This window comes from Eleutherodactylus coqui, chromosome 4, assembly GCF_035609145.1.
Source record: "Eleutherodactylus coqui strain aEleCoq1 chromosome 4, aEleCoq1.hap1, whole genome shotgun sequence".
Lineage (NCBI taxonomy): Eukaryota > Metazoa > Chordata > Amphibia > Anura > Eleutherodactylidae > Eleutherodactylus > Eleutherodactylus coqui.
Window position 1 is genome coordinate 54,101,342 of NC_089840.1, and position 27,759 is coordinate 54,129,100.

At 44.7% G+C, this 27,759-nt stretch overlaps 1 protein-coding gene across 2 annotated transcripts; it reads left to right on the top strand.

The window, feature by feature from the left end:
- Positions 1 to 8,370: 8,370 nt before the first annotated feature.
- On the top strand, positions 8,371 to 26,068 carry PKNOX1 (PBX/knotted 1 homeobox 1). 2 transcript variants are annotated; one of them, XM_066599455.1, is made up of 11 exons: positions 8,371 to 8,447; positions 17,866 to 17,968; positions 19,194 to 19,309; positions 19,394 to 19,565; positions 20,055 to 20,219; positions 21,365 to 21,455; positions 21,543 to 21,643; positions 21,767 to 21,895; positions 22,238 to 22,314; positions 22,679 to 22,845; positions 25,365 to 26,068. In XM_066599455.1, exons 2-11 carry the CDS (start codon positions 17,918 to 17,920, stop codon positions 25,574 to 25,576), a joined length of 1,281 nt encoding a protein of 426 aa, XP_066455552.1. In that variant the 5' UTR covers positions 8,371 to 8,447; positions 17,866 to 17,917; the 3' UTR covers positions 25,577 to 26,068. The 2 variants fall into 2 exon arrangements, with proteins under 2 accessions (XP_066455552.1, XP_066455554.1); XM_066599457.1 differs by having other exon boundaries at positions 21,546 to 21,643.
- Positions 26,069 to 27,759: the final 1,691 nt, after the last annotated feature.

Here is a 27,759-nt window from a genome sequence, read left to right on the forward strand (position 1 = left end):
CAAAAAAGCTATATCCTTCCTGCAGTCATCAAGCTAGTTTGTTTAGTGTTTGTAAGAGGCTGACTTCTGCCTTCCATCGATCTTCAATTTTTCTTCACGATTTTGGGAATACAGGACTCCCATTAGAATCTCCATTACCCCACTGAGGAGGGTGAACTGTCTGGCGTTAACCACTCTGTTGCTGGCTCGGACCTCTGAAGACAAGGAAGCACAGTCTTGGTATTTGTATAGCGCCAACTTATTCTGTAGCGCTTTCAGGTAATTATTATTTATTACCCCCTACCAAGCTGGGTTCTCAGTCAACGTTAGTTTGGCCTTGACCCGCCAGCCATAGTGGACCCCTACTTTTGAAGCACTCATATCCCTTCCAAAGGCAGATGCACAATGCTGGATAGCTGTAACTATTTTCTCTAGGTCGGAAAGGTATTTTCTTGATAGGATATATGTAATTTTTACCTCTGCCACTCCCACCTCAACCGGTTGGCCCACAACCCCACTCCCCCCTCTCTAGTTGCCCCTAGTTCTGCAACTGGGTAAGTCAGCATACCTTTTAGGCATGCAACTCCATCACCCTCTTCCTCTTGTATTTCTCCATTCACAGCCACCACAAATTCCCGTCGCCAGGTTCTAATACTGACTCTAGTGGCTAGTCTTTTGGGTCGCTCTGGGCTGGAGCTATCTTGTCCTGCAGGCAGGAGGCACACAGTTATTTTCTTATGGGACTGTGCATGCCGTTCATGCTATGGCTATTCCCCTTCCTTTCAGAATTTTCTCATTCGGATTCTAACCTGGATAAGGAGCAAGTGTTTAAGCTCTCCTCTCTGGGCAATAGCCTGATAGTGGGAGTGAAGAATCAGCCGCTGACTTTATCCACGGAAGCTTTTTTTTTTTTTAGGCACCCAAAACATTCCCCATAAAGAGTTCGAAGGCATTTTTAACCAGGGCATGGAACCTTCCTGGCAAACTTTACCAAGCCAAGGCACTTGGATGTCATGTATCCCTTTCCAGATAATTTGGTGAAGAAGTGGTCATCTTCACTAGTAGTGGACTCTTCAGTGTCCTGTTTGCCTATGGTGGATGCCTTGGCCTTTAACCCCTTAACACTACAGGACGTACATTTATGCCCTCCAGGTTTGGTATGTATGGGGTGGGAGAGGGGGTCCCTTCTGAAGGGAGTCATGTGGTTGCCATGTCAGCCTTCTGAAAGGCCCCAGGGCTTGATGGAATGCCTGTCAGATCGTGGTATAAGGTAATGCTCTGTCATTACATCATACTGCAGGAGTAAAAAAAGCATTGCAAGTTCTTGTTCCCTATGGGGACTGAAAAAAAATGTAAAAATTAGTTTTAAAAAGTTTTATTAATTAAAAAAATAAAAAGTAATAAAAGTAAAAAAAAAACCTTTTGCCATATTTATAATGAAAGAATCTAGACAAATAAAACAAAAAATATATTTGGTATCGCTGCATCTGTAAAAGTCCGATCTATCAAAGTAACGAATTACTTGCCCCACGTGATGAATGTCATCAGCAAAAAAACCCAAAACAATGCCCGAATTGCACTTTTTGGTCACGGTCTTCCAAGAAAAAATCTAATTAAAAAGCAATCAAGAAATAGTATGTATTCCAAAATAGTATCAATAGAAACTACATGATGTCCTGCAATAAATGAGCCCTCGCACAACTACCGTATTAAAAAATTAAGTATCTTTGGAAAAAAATTAGTACAGCAAAAAAAAAAAAACAACTATATAAGTTTGGTATCATAGTAATCGTACTGACCCATAGAATAAAGTTATGTCATTTTTGTTGCAGTGTGTGCGCCGTAGAAACAAGATGCACCCAAAGATGGCTGAATTTATTTATTTTTTTCAATTTCGCTCCACTTAAAATTTTTTACGTTTTTCAGTACATTCATATGGTATATTATATAATACCATTGAAAAATACAACTCGTCCCGCAAAAAACAAGCCCTAAAACATCTACATCGATGGTTGAATAAAAGAATTATGATTTTTTTTAAAGGACGGGGGGGGGGGGGGCACCTCTAAGTGGTACTAAACACTTCTCCACTATGTCAGCTCATGCCTCTTTGGCACCAGACTGGACGAGATAACATATCCAGTCATACGAGATCTGTGGAGAAGAAACAGCCTCCATTTTATTCCTTTTGCAGTCCAGGCCCACATCCTCGGATAACAATAAATCGTCAAAGGACCAGAATTGAAGGCCCTCTTATAAACTGTGGTCTTTCTGGCGGCCCTGATATCAGTCCTCCAAATCTGCTTCGACAAAATCTTCTGCATGAACGGCAGCCCCCACCCTGTCCATCAGGGGTGGGAGGATGACCTGGCTTATTCCTGTCTCAAACGCCTGAGTTTGGGAGGTCATCTGTCACATCTACTTCATGCGTGCAATAACTGCAAACCAAAATAAAGTGAACAGTACATGGGACTTGCGAGCAGACATCCAACAACGACACAAAAACACTCACCTAGATTACCAACATGCAGAAGCAAATTAATAGAAAAAGTATGTACGAGGTATTGGTTCGTATTTTGGCCAAGACACTTAAGTTCACGAGCCCACGACAAGGGTCCTAGCCTAGTGGGAGTGGCTATAGCAAAATTAAGGAAAAATAAAATTCTCTCCTAGTGATCTTATAAAAAAATAATAAAAGTGACTAATAAACTGTGTACAATCCAAAGCCCAGCACACGTACGTATGAAGTGTGAAATCTGGCATCCACCATCCATTGGGAATATGGGTCATATGGTGGAAATGGGAAGATAAAACAATGCTACCCATTAGAAGGTCACATTTCTGTAAGTCAATATCAGACCTTTCCAGAGGCTTTGTAACAAAAACCCAGAATATAAACCAAACCAGACTCTCATGCAGAAGGAAAATATAACCATGCAGGGGCAGACTGTTTTGGGGATTTTGCCCTTCACCAGCATGCAGTAGGTTGCTGGCTTTGCTGGGTGAGAGGTCTATGATGTGGGACAAGAAGGGTATAGTTACCCCTTAGGGAGAGCACCTAAAAAGTTTCAAGAGACTTATAAGGCCATGCTTACTTCTCTGGGAAATATCCAAATGGAACAATGTCTCTACAGGGCTACCTATTAGACGGTATCTTATATTCCCAGTCTTTGTTAGAAGGTCTGTGAAAAGGTCGGACATTGACTTGCAGGAATGCTAACTTCTAATAAGTGCTGATGTAAAGGCATTGTTCCATCTTCCCATTTGCATATTTCTCAGAGGTCACATGGTAGGAGGTCTGAGTACAAGTAGTCAGAGTTTTCCTCATGACACAGCTGGGGGAAAGCCCTCGGGAAGCCCAGCTGCTGATGTGCCTCATGACTAAAGGAAAGGACTGCGCTGTACCAAAGCTCACATACTAGCAACATGGAATATGCATGGCATGAATCTAGGGAAATTAGACATTGTGAAACGCGAAATGACAAGACTTAACATTGAAATTCTTGGAATTGGCGAATTGCACTGGACAGGTAATGGATATTTTCATTCCGGTAACTTCACATTGCACTATGCCAGATACAAGAGGAACGGAGTAGCCTTTATTACAAACAAGCAGACCTTAAAGGCTGTAGAAAGTTTTAGAACAATCAGCGACCGTATCATTGCTATCCAGATACGTGGTAATCTAGTGAACATCTCAATCTAACAGGTCTATGCCCCAACGATGGATGCCAATGAGGAAACCATTGAAGATTTTTATGCTGACATCCAGAAAACTCTAAACGAATTGCCAAAGAAGGACATCATTTACATCATGGGTGACTTCAAATCCATAGTCGCCAGCCAGAAGCAACCATCACAGGAAGATTCAGGGTTGATGAAAGAAATGAAGCCGGTGATCGCCTGGTACAGTTCTGCCAAGAAAATTGGCTCAGGATAACAAACACGTGGTTTATGCAACCCAAATGCCAACTTTTCACATGGACTGTACATGTGGACATCTCCCAATGGCCTCCATGGAAATCAGATTGATTACATCCTGTGTAATCATCGATGGTGAAGTTTAGTGGTTGCAATAAAAACCTTTCCTGGCGCTGACTGCGGCACTGATCATGAACTTATTGCAGCTAAAATCAAAATTAAATTCTGCAGCATAAACAAAGGTGCTTCAGTGAGAAAATTTGACACCTCTAAAGTCCCCCAATCATACACTATTGAGGTAGCAAACAGATTCAAAATGCCTGACACATCTGAAAAGAATCCAGAGGAACTATGGCATGATATACAGTCCACAGTTATGGAAACAGCAGTAAGCATTTTAAAAAAAAGCAGGAAACCGGGGTGAGAATAGGTGGCAGAAACATCAACAATCTCCATTACGCAGATGATACAACTCTGCTTGCAGAAACAGAAGCTGGTCTGAAGCAGCTGATATAGAAGATTAACATTGAAAGTGAACAAATGGGACCTGAATTTGAAGAGGACAATAATTATGACAACTGCAAAAAATTGCCAACTTCAAATAAAAATCGACAATGAGGCCACAGAATTCATGAGAGACTTCATCTTCCTTGGTTCGAAAATTGACCAGGCTGGAGAATCTATGCCAGAGATAAAACGTAGGATAACACTGGGGTGAAGCACAATGCTAAACATAGACAAAATCTATAAAATTTGGAATATCGGCATAGCAACTAAACATAGGATTGTGCAATCCATTGTATTCCCCATAGCCATGTATGGATGTGAAAGCTGGATTGCAAAAAAAGCAGATAGAAGGAGGATTGATGCGTTTGAGCTGCGGTGCTGGCGAAAGCTGCTGCGTATACCCTGGACAAACAGAGAAGTCCTATAAGACCTGATATATCACTGGAGGGCAAGATGACCGGACTCAGACTCACGTATTTTGGCCATGTAATGCGAGCAGAGTCGCTAGAAAAATCTATAATGCTTGGACAGATCAGTGGCAAAAGAAGACCCCGACCGCCAAAGACCATGATGACTGATACTGCCAGAGCTGATACTGGCATGAATATCAACCTACTGAAAGAAGCAGTGCAAAACCAAAAAAAAAAGAGGGAGGGAGCATTTAGGGTTGCAGAGGGTCATGAACAATTAAATGGCTAACAGCAACATAGTTGAGAAACTTTTGGATAAGGTCTTTTCATGAGATTAGGAGGAGGTGTTGGAAGTCTTCCTTGAATCTGTTTTCTTTGATCACTATAATCAGTTGCCACCGAGTTGTGAAGTATAACATGTGTGGGATATTTGCAGCCTGTGTGACTTCTGCTATGTGTCCCATCTTGCTACACCAACTCTTCATCAATGCAGTTGTGTCTCTAGGACCACCTGCAGTGAAATATACACAACCTGGCACTACCCACCAGACACATTGGCCATAAAATAGCTACAAGCTGGTGCCACAACTACCAGAGTCGCCTATACTGAAATATCCACAACTTAGCGCCAAAACCACCCAAGACGCCTGTAAGACATCCACCTAGCACAGATGGTGAACATCTTGCTTCCTGGTACCTCCTGATGTTCTCCTTCACCAGGCTGGACCAATGCTTGTACAGCTTGTATGATGAGTCTTTTATGGCTCCGACAGTGGATGTTCTTCTTTCTGTCACCTCCAGATGTACTTTGATCAGGATGCCTTCTCTCCTTATATTTTTTTTAGAAATAGAAGGTATCTTTCAAAATAGGAATATCAGAGTCCGAACTTTCAATCTCTCCCTCAGAGAAGATGCTGAAGATTTTTTGTACTTATGGCATTTTGCACTGCACAGGAATCAGCCACCTAATACTTAACAGTAGATATAAAAACACACCCCTGTTAAATGCCACGTTTTTGTCATGTTAAAAAAATCCCACAAAAAACTGACCATCAACCCTCAGTTTCCCTCTACATTAACACGCATGCATTTGGTATTTTACGCAACTGTGCAATTCTCTAGGGTGGGGGACGTGATGGGCCCACCAGATTAATCTTGGTTACAATACTTTCAATTAAGGGAAGGGACTAGAGATGAGCGAGCATAGTTGCTGAGGCTAACTACTCGAGCGAGTAGTGCCTTAGTCGAGTACCTGCCCGCTTGTCTCTAAAGATTCGGGTGCCGGCAACAGGTGAGTTGCGGCGGTGAGCAGGGGGGAGCGGGTAGGGGGGGGAGAGATCTCCCCTCCATTCCTCCCCGCTCTCCCCCGCCGCTCCACCCCCCCCCCCCCCCCGCCGGCAGCCGAATTTAGAGACGAGCGGGCAGATACTCGACTAAGGCACTACTCGCTGGAGTAGTTAGCCTTAGCGAATATACTCGCTCATCTCTAGAAGGGACTTGTTATTTTATAGCGCCAACTTATTCTGCAGCACTTTTTTGGGTAATTTGTTTATTACTCCCCCACCAAGCTGGGTACTCATTTTACCGACCTCTACCGATGGAAGGCTGAGTCAACCTTGAGCTGGCTACCTGAATCACGCGGGGATTGAACCTGCAACCTTAAGGTCATGAGTGAGAGTTAAGGATTGCATTCTGCTGCCTTAACACCCTGCGCCTTCGAAAAAAATGTACAGATCGTAAACCCCTTCACAGGTGATTTCTTTGGTCTATGGTCTGTTATTGGGCAGGCAGGTGAGGGAATCAGTTCCTAGCTAGAGTGGGGCCTGGCAGAGCACTGGACCAAATCATTCATATTAACTCATAAAATGTCAATATTTAATAGATTGCAGAATAATTATGAAAATAATATCCCAATTGTACAGGACTCCTGCTAAAATACATCACATTTTCCTGTCAATACAGATAAATGTTGGAGATACTCATCATCAATGGGCTCAATGTTACACATATGGTGGGAATTTTCACTTCTATCCCCTCTCTGGTAGGATATTTCTAAATTATATTAAAGAATTATGTAAATCCTTGATAGGCATCGCCCTGGAGATGGCCAATCTGTCTATATTACTGGGATCGATGCCCAGATTCAAAAACGGCCTTTTACGTCACTTTGTGATGGCTATGAGACAGGTTATCTCCAGATTCTGGAAAAAAAGGATTGCTATCCCAAGAATCACATGGATAGAGGCACTGGATCACCTAACATACATGGAAGAGTTTAGATGCTCCGGTTGGGATGAGGATTCCTCTCCATGTGGTTGATCTGGACAGACTTTAGAGGCTCACCCTCCTTCTCTGATTAGTTATTAAACGGTTCTGATCCATAATAAGATTGTGTTGGATTTTATAAACATTGATCAGGTGTTGTCTCCTATGTTAGGTGTCAGGGCTCGAACCCACGGCCTTCTGCTCCAGCTATCAAGCTCGCTGGACAAGCTCTCCTGCATAATCTTGTTATTGTCCCTAGCTCCTGTTTCCCGATTGGCCCCTTCCTGTTCCTTGAGCAGCACTGATTAATCAAGCTCCACTTCTGCCTGCTCCTCTGCTATTGTGAAAAGACCTCCTGATACTGACTTCTGGCTTTCGATCTGACTTCATTTGTGACAAGACCTCCTGATACTGACTTCTGGCTTTCCATCTGACTTCGTTACCCACCTCATCCACTTGTACTGCAAACCAAGACCTCCCGCTGCTGACCTCTGGCTTTCCATCTGACTATGTTACCCGTATCATCCATTTGTACTGCAGACCGAGACCTTCCGTTGCCTACTTCTGGCTCGATACCTGATTACCCTCCAGACCTGCGGCTATTACACCTGAGGCTCTAACCCAGTGCCTGAAACCGCTACATTAGGAATCAATATGACAATTTCTGCCTTACTTAAATATTCTCTATCTACTGACACCCTCTTATATTTGGGGATAGGGGTGTGTTCCAAATTAGCCAATCACATTCAAGCTCATGTTAAATAGTAGTCAGTACTCTGCTGCCACTATTTACAGGGATTGTGATTTGTACATTTTGCAAATAAACCTAATCTGTAATGGGGGGGTTGAATAATTTTGATTGTAACTGTATGTACTATCATATTTCCCTATAATAGGAAAATAGTTGTGATATAGAATGGATATATATATATATAGCTTTTATATTGATAAGGGTGGTATACAGACATTGCACAGCTGACATATGGGTTATATGTATGAACAGTATACAAAAGAAATGGATATATGGACATTATACTATATGGGTTAAATGAAAGATACACATTACAGGGGTAGTATGTTCATTCCCTCAATACTCAATATTGCATTCAAACTGCGCATGCTCAGTCATGCAAGCACATAAGAGCTGTGGGCGGGAACCTCTTGTAATATTCATGAGTTCTCCGCGTTTCGCCGAATCGGCAAACAGATGTGTGAATGACTAAACACAAAAGCCCGCCCCTCCGTGCTGACGTAATGCGTCAGGCAGCCTCATGCTAATATGCGGCGTGCAGCGTGATGACGTAGGCGCCCCTGCGGGTCCCGATTGCTGCAGCCGCTTGTCAGTGTGACGAAGATTGGCACCGGGTAAGCTGTCACTCACAGCGCCCGCCCGCCGGCCCGCACCGCTTCCTCGGTCTCCCCGCCGCTCCCCCGCCAAGCACCCCATACACACACGCTGCTACGGGCGCCGGGGTCTTCACCTCCACGTTCTGCGCGCCCCCGGCCTCCCACGGTGCTGTCCCTGCGCGTCCCCGGGCCCTCCCCCTCCCTATGCGCTAATTTGGACCCGCCCTCCCCCAGCGTGGGCGCGCCTCCCACTCATGACCGCGCCTTCATCTGCCATCCAATAGACAGCGGCGTCCTCAGCAGTCAGCCAATCACAGCGAGTACTCGGCTGTTGCCGGGGCTTCAGTATTTGCGCCCAGAGGGAGGGGTAGAACTGTAGGGGCGGGGCCCACAGGGGAGGGGCTTTACTAGAATGGGGAGGGGAAACCCGTGAAAAATGAGTGTACAGGCTTGTGCGTGCGCTCTGAAATGATGCCCCCCTCCTACATGTCACTGTATATCATGTCTTCTGTGTGCACTCTGAAAATATGCCCTCACTGTGTATGATTTCCCCTGTGTGTGTCCTCAAAATATCCTCCCACTGTGTCACTGTATATGCCCTCCGTGTTCACCATGCAAACATGTTCCCCAAAGCCACAAATGTCTCTACTGTGAAAATATTACCCTCCCCACACTTTAACTGTATGTGTCTGCTGTATGCGCCCGAGAAATATACCCCCCATGTCATCATATATGAGGGTCCCTGTGTGCACCCTAAAAGTGTCTCCCTTCACTGTGCATCTGAAAATACAGTGCTTTGTGAAAGTATTCACCCCCTTCACCGATACGAGGGGAGAATATTTTTTACTGTGAGCCAAATAATAAGGGGGAATTTCCAGGCAATTTGTGTTGCTTACCTCCCCTCAGGATAGGCCATCAGTAAGTGTCCGTGGGGGCCTGCAGCTCGGGATCCCGGGGGATCAGCTGTTCAGGTTCCCGCTGTCAGCAACACAGTGGGGCCTATTTACCTGATTCCCAAGAGCCTCGTGTGGCGCAGCGTGCTAAGGCACCAGAAATGCAGTCCTAAGCTCTTGCTCACAACCTGAAGGTTCAATCCCTGCCTGGTTCAGGTAGCCAATTTAAGGTTGACTCGCTAGCCATATTCCTTCGCGGGGGAGGAGGGGGGAGCGCCACAGAGAATCATGACAATCGCAGCATGCCGCAACTTTATCGCATGTGGATCATCACCCGTGGACAGGCAACCTTACTAGAGTGAAGATATACTATATCCACCGCATTTCATTAATCAACCTAATCGGTGATTCTGTTTCAGAAGTAAATTAGATTAGTCTGGCATGAGGTTTTTTGTTTTTTTTTAAATCAAACCCATGCTGGCTCTGGTTAATTACTCCATTCTCATCCAAGGACTTGCATACATGCTGTTTAATAATTTGGTCAGAGGTCTTCCCTAGTATAGATGTCAGGCTCACAGGGCTGTAGTTTCCCGAGTCCACCCTATTCCCTTTTTTGAAGACAGGGATAACAATGCTATCGTAGGACAACATTGGGGCAAAGCACAATGCTAAACATGGACAAAATCAAGAAAAGTAAGGATATCGGCATAGCAACTAAACGCAGGATAGTGTAAACAACTGTTTTCACCATAGCCATGTATGGATGTGAAAGCTGGACTGTGAGGGAAGCGGATAGAAAGAGAATTGATGCGTTGGAGCCGTGGTGCTGGAGAAAGCTGCTGCGTATACCCTGGACGGTGAGAGTTACAACCAGAGAAGTCCTGAATCATATAAGATCGGATATATCACTGGAGGGCAAGATGACCGACTCAAACTCACGGATTTTATCCATGTAATGCGAGCAGAAAATCTATAATTCTTGGACAGATCAGTGGCAAAAAACGACCCGACCACCAAAGAACACGATGGCTGATACTGTCCAAGCTGAAAGGGCATGGATATCACACAACTGAAAGAAGCAGTGATAAACCGAAAAATATGGAGGAAGCTTACCTTTAGGGTCGCGAGAGTCGTGAACGACTAACAACAACAATCTTCTGAGACTTCTCCTGTTATCCAGGAATTTTCAAAGATTATGGCGAGTGGTTCAGCAATTACCTCTGCTGCTTCCTTTAGTATCCTAGGATGTCATTCATCTGGGCCTTGAGACCTGAATTCATTTGGGTTAGCTAAGTGTTCCCTCACCATCTCTCTGCTTACAGATAGCCTGCATTCTTTTATTCCCCCAATAGCACAGGGAAGATCAGCTGATGTTCCATCTACTTTCTGAGAGAAAACAGATACAAAATAGGAATTTAAGAGTTCGGCCTTCTTAACGTCATTTTTAACCAATTCACCATTTTCATCTTGTAAGCATCCAATAGCATCTTTGACTTTTCTTTTGCTTTTGATATACCCCCCAAATACTTTTTTATTGCTTTTGCCCCTACAGTTTCTGCAGACCGCATTATATTCTTCTTTAGATATTCCACCCTTTTTCCATTTGATAAACATATTTTTCTTTGTTTTTAATGTGTGTAAGTTCTGTGTTCATCCATCCTAGTCTCTTTAAATGCTTCCCATTCTTCCTTCTTTTAGGGATCGTTAACGATTGTGCTTTCAGAATCTCATTTCGCAATGTTTCCCAACCTTCTCGGACATTTCTGTCCTTATGTACATCCATCCATTGGATTCTTCCGACCCTTTTTTTGAGTCCATTGGAATCTGCCTTTTTGAAATCCAACCTTGAGGTCTGAGTTTTCTCAGGTCTTTCTCCTCTTTTTATCCAAAATTCAAGGATAGCACGATCACTGCCTCCTAAGGTCCAAGCCATCCTTACTTCCTCAACCATTCCCTCCCTGTTGGTAAGAATTAGGTTGAAGATAACAGATCCCCTTGTTTTCTCTTCTACCTTTTGGAAGATAAAGTTGTCAGCAAGAGCGGATAAGAATTTGTTGGATCCATTACTTTTGCCTGAGAGAGATTCCCAACAAATGTCTGGATCAGTAAAATCTCCCATAATCACTATGTCATGCTTTTGGAGAGCTTGGCCATCTGATGCAGAAAGAGTTCATCCATATCTTCTGCTTGTCCAGGCAGCCTATAGTAAATGCCTACAATGGTGTCCTTTCTGTTGTTCGCTCCTTGTATTCTTACCCAAACAGTTTCTACAGAACCACCATGCTCTGAAGCTTGAATCTCTGTGGAGATGAATGCTTTCTTAACAAATAACACAGTACCTCCTCCCCTCTTATTACTTATTAAGTCTGTTTCTTATAAATAAGTTGTATCCTTCAAGCCTTGTATTCCAACTATATGTATCATCCCACCAAGTTTCCGTGATGCCTAACCCCACCCTCCGCTCGCCCCCCATTCCCAATACTTGGTCCTAGGTCACTGTCTACACTGTCTTCCCCCCTATCACTCTTATTGCCCTCCCCCCAGTCCCTAGTTTAGACACTCCTCCAACCTTCTAGTCATCTTCTGCCCCAGCACAGCTGCACCCTCTCCATTGAAATGCAGCCCGTCCCTACTATAGAGCCTGTAGCCAACAGCAAAGTCAGCTAAGTTCTCTAGGAACTCGAAGCCCTCTTTTCTACGCCAACTCTGGAGCCACTTGTTTACCTTCCTAAGCTGCTGCTGCCTTTCTGATGTGGCTCGTGGTACAGGTAGTATTTCCGAGAAAACTACCTTGAAGGTCCTCGCCTTGATCTATGTGGACCGCAGCATGTAAAGGGTTCACAGAGGGAGCGCACTCCTTCCATTTCATCTTCGGACCTCTGTGATGTATTTACGGAGTGCCAATGGGTAGCCATGGCAACGGGATGGCAGATACTGGTGTCCTGGCTTGCCGTTGCCTATGATTGCTATTGTAAGCGATAAGACATTGCAGTACAGAAGTCCTGCTATGCCTTATCATAGCTGTTATGCTTCAAGTCCCCTACACGGACATAAAGATCTAAAAAAAAATAAAAAATAGTGTACAAAAAAGAAGAAAGTGAAAAAAAAAACTGCATATCGAAGCTTGTTTCTGCCACCGATTTTTGACTCCGATTTGTAATTCATCCAAATTGCATCGCCTGATGATCGTTATCCTGCATGATAAAAAACGTTAAAAAAAAATGAGGCATCTAAATACTTCTTTTTTTGTTTTGCCTCCCAAAAAGCGCTATAAAAAATGATCAAAAAAGCCGTATGTACCTCAAAATGGTACCAATAAAAACTACAGCTCATCACACAAAAAACAAGCCCTCACAGAGCTCCGACCATGTTATGGGACTTTGAATGCAATGATGTAGCTAAAAAAAAAAATTCCAAAAAAGGGTTTTTAGTGTGCAAAAATGGAAAAACCTTAATAATAATAATAATTTTGGTATCATTGTAACCGTACCATTCCACAAAAAAAGTATCATGTAATTTATGCTGATTACCATGATTAATTAGCATGATTAACGTTGTAGAAAAAAAACCTGACAGAATTGATGTGTTGTCTAGCCCCACTCTAAAAAAATGAATACAAGTTTTACAACACATTTTATGTACCCAAAAATGGTGCCAATAAAAACTACAGTTTGCCACAAAAAGTAATTGTAAACGCTGCAGATTTTCCGCATAAGTTTTCACTGTGAAAATTTTGCTGCATATATGGCCTTTGTGAAGGCGCTCCGGGGGCCGGTTCACATGGGGTGTTTTAGTTGCAGTTTTTGGTAACCAAACTGCCCTGTCTGAATGGACTCTGAAGGGTTTCATAGCAAAGGGGGTGAATATATATGCAATCACAGCTTGTTATTTATTCATTTTATTTGTTATCTTCTTCTTTTCATTCCACTGTAATCATCTGGACTATTTTGTCAGGTCCAATACATACAATTTTTAAATTAAAATCCCTTTTTTTTATTTTTATTACATTTTGAAATTTTTAACAAGGAAGTATAAGCCAAGCACAACATAATGTGATTGCAATATAACCGAACAATATACCAGATTACTTAAATGATGATTCCATAAATGTTGTTCTGATTGATAAGAACTCTTAAGGCCCATTTACACGGGACGAATGTCGGGCAAACGAATGTCCCTGTGTGTCCTCGCTCCCGTGCTGTTACACGGGAGCATATATCACTGGCTCTCTGACAGAGCGGCCAGCAGGGGGGCGGGGCAGTGCAGGAGATTTCCCTCCTCGCTCTTCCCTGCCCCTCTCCATTGATTCAACACAGCGGCTGTTCAGTACTGTTTACACTCATCGTTCATGATTTTATGCAGCCTAAACGATGAGCGATGATCCTGAACGATGAGCGATGATCCTGAACGATGAGCGATGATCCTAAACGATGAGCGATGATCCTAAACGATGATAGTTCAGTGTAAACAGCAGCCGTTCTGTGCTGAACAGCCGCTATGTTAAGTGAATGGAAAGGGGCAGGGGAGAGCAAGGAGAGAAATCTCCTCCAGCCGCCCCAGCCCCCTGTTGGCCACTCTGTCAGAAAGCCAGCAATACCTGCTTCCTGTGCAGCAGCCCAGGAGCGAGTACATACAGGGACGAGTGTTGGGCATCGTTTGTAAATGGGGCTTAGGTTATGTATGAAAGTCTTCATCCTGCTTAAGGGTGAAGAGGAAGGGAGGGAATTTAGGATTGAGGGGTTGGGTCCTATCTCGTGGGGTCAGTGTCCAGAGGAGGAGTACAAATTAAAATCCTTTTTAATTCCAAGTTGCAATGCAACAAAGCAGGAAAAACACCAGAGGGGTGAATACTTTCACAAGGCACGGTATATTCCCCACTGTGTCACTGCATATGTTGTGCACCCTCAAGATATTCCACTAATGTACATGATGTTCCACTATTTGTCACTGTATATAATGTTGTCTGTGTGTTCACTGAAAATATACTCTCCATGTGACTGTATATGATGTATTTTGTGTGCACCCTGATACTACGTCCCCACTGTCACTGTATGTCTTCTGTATGCACCCTGAAAATATCACCCACTGTGTCACTGTATGTATTGTGTGCTTCTTGATAATATGTCCCCACTGCGTCAGTGTAAATGTCCTCTGTGTGCTGGCCAAAAATGTCTCCAGGGTACACTACCGTTCAAAAGTTTGGGGTCACCCAAACAATTTTGTGTTTTCCATGAAAAGTCACACTTATTCACCACCATGCGTTGTGAAATGAATAGAAAATAGAGTGAAGACATTGACAAGGTTAGAAATAATGATTTGTATTTGAAATAACATTGTTTTTACATCAAACTTTGCTTTCGTCCAAGAATCCTCCTTTTGCAGCAATTACAGCATTGCACACCTTTGACATTCTAGCTGTTAATTTGTTGAGGTAAGCTTGTGAAATTGCACCCCACGCTTCTAGAAGCATCTCCCACAAGTTGGATTGGTTGGATGGGCACTTCTGGCGTACCATACGGTCAAGCTGCTCCCACAACAGCTCAATGGGGTTCAGATCTGGTGACTGCGCTGGCCACTCCATTACCGATAGAATACCAGCTGCCTGCTTCTGCTGTAAATAGTTCTTGCACAATTTGGAGGTGTGTTTAGGGTCATTGTCCTGTTGTAGGATGAAATTGGTTCCAATCAAGCGCTGTCCACTGGGTATGGCATGGCGTTGCAAAATGGAGTGATAGGCTTCCTTATTCAGAATCCCTTTTACCCTGTACAAATCTCCCACCTTACCAGCACCAAAGCAACCCCAGACCATCACATTACCTCCACCATGCTTAACAGATGGCGTCAGGCATTCTTCCAGCATCTTTTCATTTGTTCTGCGTCTCACAAACGTTCTTCTTTGTGATCCAAACACCTCAAACTTGGATTCATCCGTCCACAACACTTTTTTCCAGTCTTCCTCTGTCCAATGTCTGTGTTCTTTTGCCCATCTTAATCTTTTTCTTTTATTGGCCAGTCTCAGATATGGCTTTTTCTTTGCCACTCTGCCCTGAAGCCCAAAATCCCGCAGCCGCCTCTTCACTGTAGATGTTGACACTGGTGTTTTGCGGGTACTATTTAATGAAGATGCCAGTTGGGTACCTGTGAGGCGTCTGTTTCTCAAACTAGAGACTCTAATGTGCTTATCTTCTTGCTTAGTTGTGCAACGCGGCCTCCCACTTCTTTTTCTACTCTGGTTAGAGCCTGTTTGTGCTGTCCTCTGAAGGGAGTAGTACACACCGTTGTAGGAAATCTTCAATTTCTTAGCAATTTCTCGCATGGAATAGCCTTCATTTCTAAGAACAAGAATAGACTGTCGAGTTTCAGATGAAAGTTCTCTTTTTCTGGCCATTTTGAGCGTTTAATTGACCCCACAAATGTGATGCTCCAGAAACTCAATCTGCTCACAGGAAGGTCAGTTTTGTAGCTTCTGTAACGAGCTAGACTGTTTTCAGATGTGTGAACATGATTGCACAAGGGTTTTCTAATCATCAATTAGCCTTCTGAGCCAATGAGCAAACACATTGTACCATTAGAACACTGGAGTGATAGTTGCTGGAAATGGGCCTCTATTCACCTTTGTAGATATTGCACAAAAAAACCAGGCATTTGCAGCTAGAATAGTCATTTACCACATTAACAATGTATAGAGTGCATTTGTTTAAAGTTAGGACTAGTTTAAAGTTATCTTCATTGAAAAGTACAGTGCTTTTCCTTCAAAAATAAGGACATTTCAATGTGACCCCAAACTTTTGAACGGTAGTGTATATGATATCCTCTGTGTGCACCCTCAGTGTATCTCACTGTATTCTTCTGTTCTCTAAATATTTTGCGTGTGTATATATATATATATATATATGTTCTGTGTGCATCCTACAAATATTGCCCCGTTGTTTCTGTGTAGAAGATTTCCCCTGTGTGTACCCTCAAAATATTCCCTCCACTGTTGTATTGCATATGATGTCTTCTGTATTCATCCAGAAAATATCCCCACCCCCACTATGTCACTGTATATGAGGTGCGCTGTGTACACCCTCAAAGTATTCCCTCTACTGTGTCAATGTATGTCTTCTGTACAACCTGAAAATATGTCCCCACTATTACCTACTATATTGTGCGCAATCCCTCATACCGCACTGCACACACTTAACCCACAGTGCATAGTGCCCTTCCTCAATATGCCAAAGTACATGGTGATCAAACCCGATAACACACAATAAACAATTTACCCCGATACTCCACTGTACTCAATGCCCATCCCCAATAAATCATTGCACACAGTGCCCATCCTCCGTACCCCACTCTACACAGTGCCCATCCTCCATACCCCACTCTACACAGCGCCCATCCTCCATACCCCACTCTACACAGTGCCCATCCTCCATATCCCACTCTACACAGCGCCCATCGTCCGTGTCCCACTCTACACAGCGCCCATCGTCCGTGTCCCACTCTACACAGCGCCCATCGTCCGTGTCCCACTCTACACAGCGCCCATCGTCCGTGTCCCACTCTACACAGCGCCCATCGTCCGTGTCCCACTCTACACAGCGCCCATCGTCCGTGTCCCACTCTACACAGCGCCCATCGTCCGTGTCCCACTCTACACAGCGCCCATCGTCCGTGTCCCACTCTACACAGCACCTATCCTTCGTGTCCCACTCTACACAATGCCCATCGTCTGTGTCCCACTCTATACAGCGCCTATCCTGCATATCCCACTCTACACAGCGCCCATCATCCGTGTCCCATTCTACACAGCGCCCATCATCCGTGTCCCATTCTACACAGCGCCCATCGTTCGTGTCCCACTCTACACAGCGCCTATCCTCCATGTCCCACTCTACACAGCGCCCATCGTCCGTGTCCCACTCTACACAGTGCCCATCGTCCGTGTCCCACTCTACACAGTGCCCATCGTCCGTGTCCCACTCTACACAGTGCCCATCGTCTGTGTCCCACTCTACACAGTGCCTATCCTCCATATCCCACTCTACACAGTGTCCTTCCCTGATATCCCACTTTACACAGTGCCCATCCTCAATATCCTATATCATGCTGTGTCCATTCCCTGATACCTCACTGTGCACAGTGTCCCCTAGATACCCTGCTACACACACTGTTCATCCCCTAATATGCCACTGTACCCAGTGTCCCTTTTGATTCCCTACATATTCAGTGCCCATTTCCAATACCCCACAATATAAAGTCTCCACCCTCAATATCCCACGTTACGCAGTGTCCATTCCCCAATATCCTACTGTGCACAGATACCGCACTGTACACACTGTTCGTTCCCCAATATGCCACTTTGAAGAGTTTCCCTTTTGGTGCCCAACAGGACACAGTGCCCATTCCCAATACCCCACAGTATTGTTTTCTTCCTTGATAACCCACAGTGTCCACCTCTGACAGCCCACTGCACACAGTATTAGAAGTAGCTGTATGTCATGGCGCCCATGCTATTTGTGGAGATGACTCATGAAAGTTCCTGTCTCTTCCCTTAGGTCTGTGCATAGAGGTTTGCAGCTGTGAGATGAGGGCAGCAGTCAGTACAGTATGATGTCCACAGAGCAAATGGGGATGGAGAACTACCCGGAGGAGCCGCAGGTAACGGGTGCACCATGATTTTGCCCTCTAGTGGACAGTGCTGTGATGTGACTACTTAAGGTGCATTTACACTGAAAGATGATCGCTCACAAATCTGTCAAACGACAGTTTGAGTGATAGTTTTGAGCAACATCTTTGCATAATGCTTAAGTAGCTAATTAGCTACTTCAAGAGTTAAATGCAGGCAGAGCCGGGTACCGTGGCTGATAACTCCGAAAAAAGCAGCTGTTTTGTATATGCAAACAGCTGCCTTGTTCTCACAGTTATCAGCGGTGTCCCGCTGAGCTGATAGCCCCGAGAAACAGCAGGAGCGCTGACAGCTTGCTGTGCTGATAAAAGTCATTGCTGATTTCTAGCTTGCTAGAAATCAACGATGAACGAACAGTGCACGATGGCAGCACACTTAGACACAACGATGATCGCTCAAAAGATGGCTTTTGAGCAATAATGGTTGTTTCCAAAAATGGCCTTTATTGTGGTGTGAGGAAGAGATTGGGGCATACAGTATCTACCAAGCTTTATACACCTGTTTTCTGGCATACAATAAGTTGCAATTTTGTTTCACGTGCAAAATTGCAACTTTCGGGACTTTTACATTAGGGCCCCCATAACGTTTCAAAAAGTGGGTTGGGCCTAACGCTAGGCGGTGCGTACATCACAGCAGAAACCTACTCAAGCTCGAAGCTGGCAAAGGTTTCTATCTGGTGCATGTAGGTGCTGCAAATGAGACAAATGTATTAAGAGGCTTGCACCTCTGAATATTGTTGCTCTGAGCCGGTGCATAGTTTACTTAGACCGGCGTATGAAATACCAATGTAAGTAAATATCGCCCAAATGATTCTTATAACGTCACTAAAGAACAGCGCTCTGTGTAAAGTCCCAGTCTCTTTGTTTCTCCCATGATGTTGGGCTTTGGACGCCTGGTGATTCTAATCATGAGCGATCTTGTAATGCTGGTAGGTCCACATGCTCTGCAGGCCTCTGAGGTCGATGCTCTGCAGGCCTCTGAAGTCGATGCTCTGCAGGCCTCTGAGGGCGATGCTCTGCAGGCCTCTGAGGGCGATGCTCTGCAGGCCTCTGAGGGCGATGCTCTGCAGGCCTCTGAGGGCGATGCTCTGCAGGCCTCTGAGGGCGATGCTCTGCAGGCCTCTGAGGGCGATGCTCTGCAGGGGTGATGGACAAGTTCAGAACCCTTTCCTCATCTACTGTCATTAATTCTTTCCAGATACAGGTTGTCACCCAGTTCAAGACGGAGCAAGAAGCGGCGAACTCAGAGACGTCATCACAGAGTCCAGTGGCCGGAGACAGCCCCATGGAGACGGATAAGCAGTCTATTTACAGGTGAGGTGGGGGACTGTGCTCTGCATACCGGACACACGTAAAAGAAGTCACCTGTACAATGATCACTCTTCTTTCGCCCTCTAGGCACCCGCTATTCCCTCTGCTCGCCCTGCTCTTTGAGAAGTGTGAAGGCTGCACCCAGGGGTCTGAGAGCACAACCTCCGCTAGCTTCGACCTGGACATAGAGACCTTTGTAAGAAGGCAGCACAAAGAGGGGAAGGACTTCTTCTCCGATGACCCGGAGACAGATAGCCTGGTGCGTAGCCCCTGATGAACAATGGCTGTGAAGGGAACTTCAATGGACATTCCCACACCCAAGTGCACACAAGTGCCCATCCCTGATACCCCACTGTATTAGAAGAAGGTACCTGTCATGGTGTCTTTCCTGTGGGCATCCATGCTAATTGTGTAGATGCCACTTGGAAAGATCCTTCTCTGGAGTTTAGTTGAGAGGAGTTTGCTGCTGTCCAGTGCAGGTTGTAGTCTGCACACTGTGACCCATGCAGATACACTTGTACCCTGCTAACTATGTTGTGGACAGTGCTGACTACTAGGGAGGTGAAAGCATCAGGACCCTGGATCACCGTCATTGATCCCCCACCAGTGACATAGAAGAGGGAGGGCCCTGTGTTTAAGGGGAATACAACACATCCCGCAGCTGAAGGATGACTGGCATGGTGTTGTTCCTCTGGGGGCCAGTCCGGGGGTGTGACCTTTGTTCTGACTTCTGTGCTGCTGTTTACAGATGGTGAAGGCCATTCAGGTGCTGAGGATCCACCTGCTGGAGCTGGAGAAGGTTAACGAGTTGTGCAAGGATTTCTGCAGCCGCTACATCTCATGTCTGAAAACCAAGATGAACAGTGAGACACTGCTGAGCGGGGACCCGGGGGCGCCATACTCTCCAATACAGGTACATAGTCAGTATATAATACACTTTACTCCCCACTACTGGCACATGATCACTATATACATTGTACTCTACAGTACAGTTATATAATCACTTTATAATACACTATACTGTCCAGTACCTGCACGTGATCACTATGTAATACACCATATTATCCAGTAGAGGCAGATGATCACTATGTAATACACCATACTCACCAGTACTGGCACATGATCACTATGTAATACACCATACTATCCAGTAGAGGCAGATGATCACTATGTAATACACCATACTCACCAGTACTGGCACATGATCACTATGTAATACACCATACTCTCCAGTACAGGCAGATGATCACTATGTAATACACTGTACTCTCCAGTACAGGCAGATGATCACTATGTAATACACCATACTCTCCAGTACAGGCAGATGATCACTATGTAATACACCATACTCTCCAGTACCAGCAGATGATCACTATGTAATACACCATACCCTCCAGTACCAGCAGATGATCACTATGTAATACACTGTACTCTCCAGTAGAGGCAGATGATCACTATGTAATACACCATACCCTCCAGTAGAGGCAGATGATCACTATGTAATACACCATACTCTCCAGTACCAGCAGATGATCACTATGTAATACACTGTACTCTCCAGTACAGGCAGATGATCACTATGTAATACACCGTACTCTCCATTACAGGCAGATGATCATTATGTAATACACCATACTCCCAGAACAGGCAGATGATCCCTATGTAATACACCGTACTCTCCATTACAGGCAGATGATCATTATGTAATACACCATACTCCCAGTACAGGCACATGATCACTATGTAATACACCATACTCCCAGTACAGGCACATGATCACTATGTAATACACCGTACTCTCCAGTACCGGCACGTGATCACTATATAATACACCATACTCTCCAGTACAGACAGATGATCACTATGTAATACACCGTACTCTCCAGTACCGGCACGTGATCACTATATAATACACCATACTCACCAGTACTGGCACATGATCACTATGTAATACACCATACTCATCAGTACAGGTAGACTGGTCAGTAGGGGCATGTAAAGTTTATAGATGTGTTGTAGTCTTCCCATTACCTACTCTGGTCTTCTTTGTATTCAAAGAGTGGAATAAGTGGTGCCCTCAGCCCTCAGGGGATCGTAGTTCCGGCCTCAGCTCTCCAGCAGGGAAATGTAGCAGTGGCCACTGTGTCAGGTACCACATACTGATCCGTTACCTTCATATCTGTGATGATCTAATTTCCTGCTGTTTTCTCACAGTGTTATTAATGTGTCTCACCAGCAGGCGGCACTGTATACCAACCTGTGACTGTGGTCACCCCGCAGGGGCAGGTTGTGGCTCAAGCATTGTCTCCCGGCACCATTCGAATCCAGAACTCTCAGGTGAGATGCTTATAAGCAAACACAGCCCACCCTTTATCTGCATCTCCTCGTTATCTCCTGCTAGATTAACTGCCTGTCACATGTCAGTAATCTTTCTTGTAAACTCATGATCTTTTATTCCAGCTCCAGTTACAGCTCAGTCAGGATCTCGGCCTCTTACACACTGATGATGGGTCTGGAAAGAATAAACGAGGCGTTCTCCCCAAACAAGCCACCAATGTCATGAGGTCCTGGCTCTTCCAGCACATTGGGGTGAGTGGTATGTCCTCAGGGGCAGAGGTATCTCCTCACTCTAAGAGAAGATACCTGTGATGGTGCCCTAACTCCTCCCCTTACTTTATGTGCCCCATGTGACATGCTTCTGCTGTTCTTCATGCTAGTAGTAATGTGGGGTTAGCGCCCTGCACTGCAGTCGTGCTCCATACATTTTATGAATACCCATCATTATTTCTAGTATGGGGATGAGCAGATAATGGATAATATGTAGAAGACCACTTACCCCAGAGTTAGAACTTGGCTGTGCTGGTATCAAACATAAAGTGCCATAGGCTGTGGGTGAATGCGCAACTAACCTTCTCCGCTCCACTTCTGCAGCATCCGTACCCAACTGAGGATGAAAAGAAACAGATTGCAGCTCAGACAAACCTCACGCTGCTGCAGGTCAACAACTGGTAAGTCACCCAAACTACCCTGGATTCAGAGCTAAGTACCGTGTGTGTGTGTGTATATGTGTGTATGTGTGTAATATATATATATATATAAATAAATATTACACATACACACAGTCCTCCATGATTGTAAGAAGCCATGATTATAAGAACCTCTGCTGTGTGATGGTTATGATGGGTTTTTCATTCTTCTAAATATAAATAAGAATGTTTCAATTCACTGACAACATGCAGAGGTCTCTATTATATGAATGATATTATCAGGACTATGATCATGAGGAAGCTGTCTCTATACAAGACTCCTCAAAGTTCAGCCCCGGCCACATTACATGCTCTCTCTGCTGAGACATCTTTTATATATTTGTAGGTTTATAAATGCCAGGCGCAGAATTCTTCAACCCATGTTGGATTCAAGCACATCTGATACCCCTAAAGCCAAGAAGAAGAGCGGGCAGAGTCGCCCTGTGCAGAGGTTCTGGCCTGACTCTATTGCTGGGGGCACACCTCAGCAGGGAGATATGGGTATATCTGATGGTAAGACCTTCTGATTCTCTGACTTCAAACTAGTTTTTGTCTGCAGTTAACGTGTCCTCAACCCTTCATATGTGTTCTGCCATCTCTTACATTCTCCATACGTGTCCTAGACCATTTATATGTGTTCTGCCACCTCTTACATTCTCCATACGTGTCCTCGACTCTTCATATGTGTTCTGCCGTCTCTTACATTCTCCATACGTGTCCTCGACTCTTCATATGTGTTCTGCCGTTTCTTACATTCTCCAAGTAATCTTGTAGATATGATAATCATATCTACAAGATTACTTGGTTTCTCTTACTGAGAACAATCACACTTTGTTCTACTGGCTAACACCGGACCAAACTTTTTTTTTCGTTTTACATTCTCCATACGTGTCCTCCTTCCTTCATACCGTAGTATGCCCAGCCCTCTCCTTCACCCTTAATGCATGGCCCACCCTACCCTCCATCTTTCATACTTGGCCTGTCTTCTCCTCTAGCCTTTACATATCACTTACTCTTTCCTCCAGCTTTTACATGGGTGTGGCTTTCCCTCTTCTCCACTGTTAAAGGGAACCCATCACAAATTAAAAACTAAGTTAGGGTTATTATAGTTTAGGTCATGTGAAGTCGGGGAGCCTCGTTCCATACTCTCCCGGTTTCCCATTCCTTTGGAGTTCCCCCGGCGAATTCATTACATGTACAGCAAGCGTGACTTCAGAATGGATTTCTAGTGCATTTCCATTCATCTCTGCGGTAGTGCGCACAAAGCCTTCTGGAAAGAGTCAAGCTTGCTCTGCGCATGCTGGGGGACACGGCAGGCTCCCCGGACTCCCCATCACCTAAACTATAAGCACCATAATAAAGTCTGTGGTGCTTATAGTTGGTGACAGGTTCCCTTTAAAATGTGGCCTAACATCCCCTTCATCTTTAACCCCTTGATTGGCCTATTTTGCATCTTAATGGCCAAACTTTTTTCTTACTGTCTTAGTTTTTTTTATCTTTGTATTGGAAGTGCCATAACTTTTTTTTTCCGTCTACAAAGCTATTAAAACCAGATAGAGAAATATTTTCCTTTTTTAATGTTTTTATTTTCTGATTGTAGATCTTTTTATTCTGTTGTCTATACATAACTATGGGGGCGACCATCTTTCCTGAGCTGCATTTAGAAGATATGCTTTACAGCAGTCCCATAAGCCATTCACACAATGGACAGGAGCTGACCCACTGACTTGTATGGGAGAATGTTCTATACATGCTCTGTCACCTGTGCGGAGAGAGTAGATAGTCACAGCTAATCTCCTGCTGTGAATGGTGGATACATTTTTAGATTGAGGGTTTCCTATGGAGCTTTTTTTTTCTTCTGCCGTTATACAACGGCGCCATCTGCTGGCTAAAGCCAGTAACTAGATAATGCGAAGCCGCACGGGCAGCAGAATGTAGAATACAGTAAGTATACCTTCAGTGATTATGTCGGAAGATGTTCTACAGTGGATAGAAAAGGGTTGAGGCCCATTTAGACATACGATTGTCATTGAAAAACTGTTATAATGCACGAAAGTGCGCAATAATCATCGCATCTAAATACAGTTTCAGCCACCATAAAAATCGTCAGTGGCTCGTTCACTTCTCATTTTGTTTAAACACGTCCTGCTCAGTGCTTCACATGTGAAGCCCTGATTGGGTAGTGAGCGAATCTCAGCGATGATCTGCTGTCTAAACAGGCTTTGAGAGTGTGAACGAGTTAGCAGTGATGTCACCCGCTGATGCAAATAAAAATCGGCTTGTGTTAAAGGGGCATAACCCACATATACAGTAGGTGTTAGCTTTCAGTGCATGCCTCTCTGTAATGACTGATGCAAATTTTCTCTACAGATCAGGAAGCCTCAGCCTATTAGGCTCTGTGGTCAGTGGGAAAAATGCAGGATTTTAGGATTTTTTAAAAATACGAATTGTGGCAAAAATAAAAAATAAATCACCCAAATTCTTTAAAATTATGCCTAACACAAAAATGTGGTTTATATAATAGGTCCATTTCAGACGACATTTCCTCTAAAGCCTAGGACCAAGCGCCATATATTTACAGTGCTTGGTCACTAAAGGGGATATACGTGCCCATCTTATCCTCCTGCCCTTTTCTTGAGCCTTTACACGTGGCCCGCCCTTTTCTTGAGCCTTTACACGTGGCCCGCCCTTTTCTTGAGCCTTTACATGTGGCCCGCCCTTTCCTCCACCCTTAACATGTGGCCCGCCCTTTCCTCCACCCTTAACATGTGGCCCGCCCTTTCCTCCGCCCTTAATATGTGGCCCGCCTTCCCTTCCATTTTTCATACATGGCCGTCCTTTCCTCTAAGCTTTTATTCACTCTTTCTTCTATAAGTTTGAGTTGCGTACTGTACTTGCTGGTTGTTTATGAAGGTTCATACACTATTTATGATGGTCACATGGCACTATATGACAATATTACCACCCTCTCTTTAGTTCTTGCATTCTGCCCACACTCTGAAGTATAATTCTTGGCTTTGATTTACCATCAGGTGGCGTCGTGACCCTTTCATCTTCAGGCGGTCTAGGAGCGGACAGTCTGCAGTCGCTGACGTCAGACGGAGCCACATTGGCTGTACAACAAGTAATGTTGGGAGGACAGAGTGATGATGACTCTCTGGATACAGACCAGGAGGACACAGAGTCAGGACTCAGTGCAGGGGAGCTGCGGGGTCTAGTGCTGAGCGGTGGAGGACTGCAATGAGAAGGACACAATGGTCACACACACTTTGTATTGTCAGTGCCATGCACACAGTGTGCTGACCGTGACGCACAGGGCAAGTTTGACCCAAACAATTTTATCTTCACCTGCGACAAAATATTTGCACCTTAAAAAAAACAAAAAACTGTCGCTTCCAAGGAATTCACTGCCGAACAACCCTGCCCCCTGTGCCAAATGGCCCGCCGGCCACTAAGAAGCGGAGCAAAACGGTCATTTCAAATACTTCTAGACTGGGGACAGTCCAGTGGGAATGGAACAATTGAGGGTTGTGCAGCATGTAGCGTGTAACACTCCTGGTACTGACATTTCTACACTCCCGTCTGTAGGATGTACATGGACGACGTCATCTTTCTTGGCAGGGAGCAGTCTGTCTTCATTTTCCTGACTGGGGACAAATTCATGAAATGTTGATTTTACTCCCTAAATAGAACTGTATTTTTGTAGAGTTGTGAAAGAATAAACCTTGGAAAACTCTCCAGTGACTCGGAGTCTTCTCTGGTGATGAAGTCTTTCCTTCTCCAGGTGCAATGACGTGTATTAAGGGGGTTTAACCAAAATAACATGTTATACCCTTTCCACAGGATAGAGGATAACGTGCAGATTGGTGGGGGCTCACCGCTGAGATCCCTGCTGATCTTGAGAATGGGACTCCTGTGTCCCGCTCTCCTGAGACTGCGAGGATTACTTCCTCCCCAGCAGTAACGTCACTCGGAACAGAGCGCTAGCCGAGTAAATCAGTGGTGGCTCATAGACACCCTAAAATCAAAGACAGAACAGTAGCATTAAATGCTCCATGCGACAGTGTAAGTAGCAGTTCAGGACGTGATCACCTTGGTTTGTTGACGACGTGGAGAGAAATGCTAAGTCCACCCAAGACTGTGATCATCAGTGGCAATCAAGTTGTCTTCAGTGGATAACTCTGACAAAAATGTGGATAGAGCATGAATCCAATGAAGAGTAATCGCCAAGGAGCGCATCCCCACCGGGGACAGAGGAACAGTAAGAAAATGGCTCCTCAGTATAACTGGGTATTACCACACATGATGAAGGAACTGGCTCTAAGGAGAAAACTGGCACCAAACTTTATATCTCATTGCACCTGAAGAGGAAGTGTGACAAGCATGGCAATTGCTTCCAAGAAGAGGCGCTTCAATGCCTGAGCCAAGAGGCAGACTGCAGCAGAGTTATAAATTGACATGCCAAAAGTCATGGGACAAGAATTACTATTGTGTAGGATGCCTCTAGCCCAGAAAAGTACAGCAATTTGACGTGCCATTGATTCCACAAGTGGATTGAAGATGTCTACAGGGATGTTGAGCCATTATGTCTGGATAGCTACCCACAGCTCCGTGGTATTTGTAGATGCAGGATCTCAGGTGCAAGTGGAACTCACCCCACATCCCATAAATACTTGATTGGGCTCATGTCAAGTGTACATACCATTACTAGGAGCTTTCCAGAATGTTCCTTGAACCAGTTATGGACAACTTGAGCACGGTGCATTATCCTGATGGGATATCCCATCAGTGTGGGGGTACATGAAATCTAGGGCTGCAAGTGGTCACCAGTGAAAAATAGCAGGCACCAGTTACTTATGCGTTTGGGCGGACTAGTGGACCCAATCGATACCATCCGTCTGGCACCCACCATCAGGCCTCATTTGAACGCCCATAATTCATGATGCCTTGCCAATAACACGCTGACCAGCTTACAAGCTCACGCGCAAGATAACACCTCACAACATATACAGGTGTGGGAGTTCCCAAGCCGTAACCAGAGGTAATGCCACTTCATAATCAACTTCCATACCGCTATCCCATGACTTTTGGCATGTCAGTGTATTTCATAATCGGACAGCAGGAAACCTTTACCCCTTACATATAACTGCTCTGGCCACCACTGTAACACGGTCATGTGAACTTCTGATTCCATGAGTTGTGCACCCAGCAGCGGCTCCACAATATACATCCCAGTAGATGTACAGATGAAATCTATCATTCAGTACCACCACAGCTTTTAGTGGGACTCCGCTATGATCAGTAACTTCAACCTATCTGCATCATTTATCAGTTTGAAGTACTCTGAAATCTAACCCCTCGCTTTACATCAGAGGCTCAGGCAGCTGCTCTATCCTTGCCTCATGATTTATACTGCAGCTCATCTTC

What these genes read in the sequence shown, in the direction of transcription:
- PKNOX1 (XM_066599455.1), top strand. Translation starts at nt 17,918, where the DNA reads ATGATGTCCACAGAGCAAATGGGGATGGAGAACTACCCGGAGGAGCCG. An exon ending in ACTACCCGGAGGAGCCGCAG is followed by an intron (nt 17,969 to 19,193) that starts GTAACGGGTGCA and finishes AATTCTTTCCAG; the next exon opens with ATACAGGTTGTCACCCAGTT. An exon ending in TTCGAATCCAGAACTCTCAG is followed by an intron (nt 21,644 to 21,766) that starts GTGAGATGCTTA and finishes CTTTTATTCCAG; the next exon opens with CTCCAGTTACAGCTCAGTCA.